Source organism: Homarus americanus, unplaced genomic scaffold (assembly GCF_018991925.1).
Source record: "Homarus americanus isolate GMGI-L3 unplaced genomic scaffold, GMGI_Hamer_2.0 scaffold20616, whole genome shotgun sequence".
NCBI classification, from domain to species: domain Eukaryota; kingdom Metazoa; phylum Arthropoda; class Malacostraca; order Decapoda; family Nephropidae; genus Homarus; species Homarus americanus.
In genome coordinates, this window is record NW_024726081.1 from 1 (window position 1) to 4,840 (window position 4,840).

At 35.0% G+C, this 4,840-nt stretch overlaps 1 protein-coding gene across 2 annotated transcripts; it reads right to left on the reverse strand.

Moving 5' to 3' along the window:
- Window positions 1–403: 403 nt before the first annotated feature.
- Window positions 404–3,876, reverse strand: LOC121865342 (general transcription factor II-I repeat domain-containing protein 2A-like). 2 transcript variants are annotated; one of them, XM_042364684.1, is made up of 2 exons: window positions 3,609–3,876; window positions 404–2,467 (listed from the first exon to the last, which is right to left on the reverse strand). In XM_042364684.1, the coding sequence occupies exon 2, from the start codon at window positions 2,028–2,030 to the stop codon at window positions 594–596; it is 1,437 nt and encodes a 478-aa protein (XP_042220618.1). In that variant the 5' UTR covers window positions 2,031–2,467; window positions 3,609–3,876; the 3' UTR covers window positions 404–593. The 2 variants fall into 2 exon arrangements, with proteins under 2 accessions (XP_042220618.1, XP_042220617.1); XM_042364683.1 differs by having other exon boundaries at window positions 3,399–3,876.
- Window positions 3,877–4,840: the final 964 nt, after the last annotated feature.

Below are 4,840 nucleotides of genomic sequence, written 5' to 3' on the forward strand. Positions count from 1 at the left end.
ATATTATTTGGTATCTTTTACGTAATGGGAGAACCTTTTCAAATAATCAGAAATCACACCGGAGTGGTAAAATCAGAGAGTTTTGTAAGAGTGATTTTATAAATCATGGGATATTGAATGAATGTAAAAATTAGTGACAGAATTTTTACTTAGTGGTTGTTCTTCCCTGTTGTTAGCGTGGATGTTTTATATTAGCATTTCAGTGTAAATCTAGTTGTCATATACATCCACACAATTTAAAGACGTTATTTTTAGCATCAGCAAAAGAGTAAACAATATTTTTTATTTGTTTATCAGATCATTCAGCCATTAGTTTTTGTAAACTTTTTTCAGTACATTACAATACCAAGCTCAATATCGATTTACTCGACTAAAACACAATAAAAGGATATAAAACTAAAGATATTCTTTTATTGATTCTTAATCCTTTATGAATGATGCATAAAAACCACAGAGAAAATATAAAAGTTATTTTACCTACAAAAATACACACTGTATTATATTAAACAAAAGCGAATCCTTAATATTTTTAACAGAATACATCAAATGAAAATTAGAGAACGAATAATTGTGAACCTTTTCTTTATTTAGAATCAATGAGACTTCTGCTGCTGCATCCCTGATGATAGATAATTTATATCCGGTTTATATTTTGTAACCTTGAGAGATATACATGCGCTACTAGTTTCATCAGTAAGGCTACTTCTATTATGAGACTTAACAGAGTTCATCACTGAGAACAATGATTCACAAGAATATGTAGATGAAAAAATGGATAGTAATGTTGTTGCAAGTTTTTTTAAACAGACAAAAGTTTCTGGAATAGTATTCCAAGTCCTCAGTACCTCGTTTTCGGCATTTCTCTCTCTTACTCCCTTCTCTAATCGATCCTTTTCAATACTTTCCAAGTCAGCTCTAAGCTCAACAAATTTCTGCCTCCAAATTGAGCTAGTTTGAAATTCAATCAATTGCATTTCAAAATCATCCATATCTATCCATGAAAACTTCTGCAAGTTTAGTTCATCCAGTTTTATACTGTCTGGAAACTTAATGAATTTTGCAGTCTCTTCTAATTCTCTGAACCTAGCAAATCTTGTTGAGAACTGCTCAACAGTTGACTCAATGATGTTTACAAATAGCTTCTGAAGACACTGGCAGTCTGTTTTGTCATCCTTTGTGAGATCATTGATGTATTTCTTTAGGTTTGGAAAGTATCTAAATCTTTCACTATCTACATCCCTCTTAAAAACTCCTAGTTTCATTTCAAATGCCTTTATGTAATCAAACATAACATCAAGTGTCTTACCAGAGCCTTGTAATTTAACATTTAAGTCATTTAAATGTTCACATAAATCTGCAAAAAACATTAGTTTACAAACCCACACGATGTCAGACATTTCTTTATAAGACATTTGTTGGTTAATCAGAAAGATATTTATCTCATCCATGCATTCAACAAATCGTTTCAAAACAAATCCTCGACTAAGCCAACGAACATTGTTGTACATTGTTAGTCCTTTGTACACCGAATCCACCTCATTCAATAAATTCCGAAATTGTCTTTTATTTAAGGCACGTGCAGAAATGTAATTAACAACCTTGGTGACTGTTTGCATCACTTCTTGAAGTTCCCTTAGACCAGCTTTAGCACATAAAGCCTCCTCATGTATGATGCAATGAAAACCTATCAGCGGATGACCAACATGTTTTGCAAACAGATTTACAAATCCTGCTTCCTTACCAATCATACTGGGTGCACCATCTGTTGTGACGGATACTACTTTTGAAATGTCAATTTGTCGAATAGATAATTCGTTCACAACTGCTTTACATATGTCAGCCCCAGTGGTACGCTCAGGTAGTGTTACAGGGTTAATCATCTCTTCGCATACCTCATCATCCCTACAAAATCGAGAAAAAATTGCTAGCCTAGCTGATGATGTAATATCTGTGCTTTCATCAACACAAATAGAAAAGAACTTACATGAAGCTAAATCCTTTGTTAATTGGTCAGTTGTATTCATTTCCATCTTAAGTATCCTATCCTAAACTGTTTTTCTACTCACAGACAAATCTTTAATGCGCTGAATAATCTTGTCCTTTTCTGAAAGGTTATCAAAAAGGAAAGGAGCACATTCTAGCCATGCTTCTTTAATATACTCCCCATCACTGAGTGGCTTTCCATGTTGGGCAATAACTTTTGAAACCTCAAAACCAGCAGCAACGAGAAATTAATTCTCTTCGTTCTTGCTCAGTTACATTACTTAAGTTTTTATGAACAGTTTCAAAATGTCTCTTCACAGAAGAAGTCCTACAAACAACTGATTCAGAACATAAAATGCATAATGCTTTATTATCTTTCTTAATCATGCCAAATTTTTCAGTCCAGTATTCTTTAAATTCTCTAATATCCTCTTCATTTGTATGACATCGTTTCTTGGCTGGTGGTCGTGACATTCTGTACAATCTGTAAATAAGGGGTAGAAAGCAATCATATGATGTGTAAAAAAATAATTGCTCTCTTTGCACACTTTCCAACTTTAAGTTATACTTACTTTTAACACCAACAGCTATTTCATGATTTTTGTGTGGTTATATAGTAGAATGCGTTAATACAAAACTATTTTCTTTTGTAACACTTTTGGTAGAAATGCATAATAACCGAGACATTAATTTATAAATTATTAAAAAATATAAATAAAGAAATAAATCTGTATATATATATTCTGTATTCACATAGTATTATAGTAGAATGCTTAATACAAGATTATTTTCTTCTATAACACCTTTGGCCAAAATGCACAATACCTGAGTTATTATTTTATGAAGCATTATTATAAAAAAAATAATATCTCGGTTATTATACATTTTGGCCAAAAGTGTTACAAAAGAAAATAGTCTTGTATTCATGTATTCTACTATATAACCACACGAAAAACATTAAATAGCTGTTGGTGTTAAAAGTAAATATAACCAAAACCGGTTCATGGGGTGTAAAAATGTGGACAGAGACTTGTGGACTCAGACATTCTCTTCACAATCACTCTCTGCATACATATACCAAGGTTTATGAAAATCAGTTGGTGGATAATAAAAAAAATAAAAAATAAAATAAATTGGTACAATTATAGGCATGCCTACACAATGCAAATCAACGAGAAAGGCATGCATGCTATCTGATCACGTGCAGATAACACTTCATAATCCTGAATATTAATAATACATTTCCCTTAGCTTTAATAATAACTTATGTTTATGGCACATACAGTATGCTGAAGAACAGGCTTCATTAACCTCTTTTGGACCTTCTGACCAGTGTGCCAGATATGTCACGCTCCATAAATATACTCACTACCAACAAGTTCATAAAATTTTCAGCAAAGGTTTGCTTTACTCACTTAAGCGGGGTGAGATCCATTATTCAGCTTAAAAAAGGTCACATTTTAGGGGCAAAATTTAAATCGCCTTGCTAAGGTAAGTTGCGCCAAATTTTCCTTGTGCACAGGAGTATACAGATTCAGCAGTGTCTTAGGAACATCGATAAATTTATGGGTAAGCATGACAAACACTATGACAGCTGATAATTTGGACAGTAAATAATAACTTACTTGCACGTGGTCAGCGATTCTCCCTCTTGCTATGTTTACTTTGCTGGTTCACACTTCACACATTCACCACCAGAGGAACAATGATTAGAGAGAACGGATATGCATGTGACATTTATGGGACACTGAGCAAAAAAGCCATGTTCCCTTCCATGAAAGTTAAGACACCTTTTAAGTTAATGTGCCATATAATGACCCAGTGATCTAAAAGAGGTTGACTTTTGATATAATGTTTTTAATGCAATCTCTGATAGCCAGATAATTATTACAGATCTTGGTGTAATATTTGTTTTTCTTTTAATTAAATTTAAACATTCATATAGCTGAACTTGGATTTTGCTAACCGATAAATTCTTTGCTTAACTGCAAAACTCGAAAAAATATATAAAATATTAATGATGGTAAAGGAGTCACACCACGTCTGGCCGCATGGCTAATTATTTAACAACAGAACGGGAAACAATCCTTCCACCCGCTGCCGCCAAGGCGGCATGCGGTTGCCATATAAAGGTTTTTTTTTATTGAGGTGAGCCCGGGTCTCGCGTGCCGGAAAGAAGCCGTTAGCGTGCCATGTTTGCACACGTGCCAAGGGTTGCCCACCCTGCACTAGACCATCACTCACTCATAGTGAGGCGCCGCCCATGTGCTTGTTCACACATTACCGCGGCAGCTGAGCTTCCCGGTGGTACACGTTCTCCAGCACGACACAAGACCGTGCACATACAGTACATAAGAGATATCCTCGAGTGTCATGTTGACTACATCTTAGCCACCACCATGCAAAATACGTGTGTAAAATATACATATGACGTTGGTGAGAAACTAAAGCATTGTTCTCGAGGGAGACACAGACTGACTGTGGGAATTTTCCGCCTTGTAAAACCTTTGAGAACAGAGCTTAGCGAGTGAGGAGGGTTGTCTCAGTGGAGGCCGGTGTAGCAGGCGTCAGCCACTCTAGGTGGGCTGGGCTCTAGAGTGCACGGTGGCTCATGGTGAAACACACACTAGAGTAATTTGCACCTCGAGAGTGCCTTTTACCACCAGGTGAGATGCACTCTAGAGTGTTTTTCACCATAGTAGAGTGCATCTCACCTGACGGTAAAATGAACTGTAATGAAAAATCCAGAACTCATTATTCTCATTTCTGAGCATTAAAATTTTATTTAAGTATAATGTACATAATGCTAGTGAATGAGAAAAAAATGATGATTTATTATTTTAATGGATATTGAAAC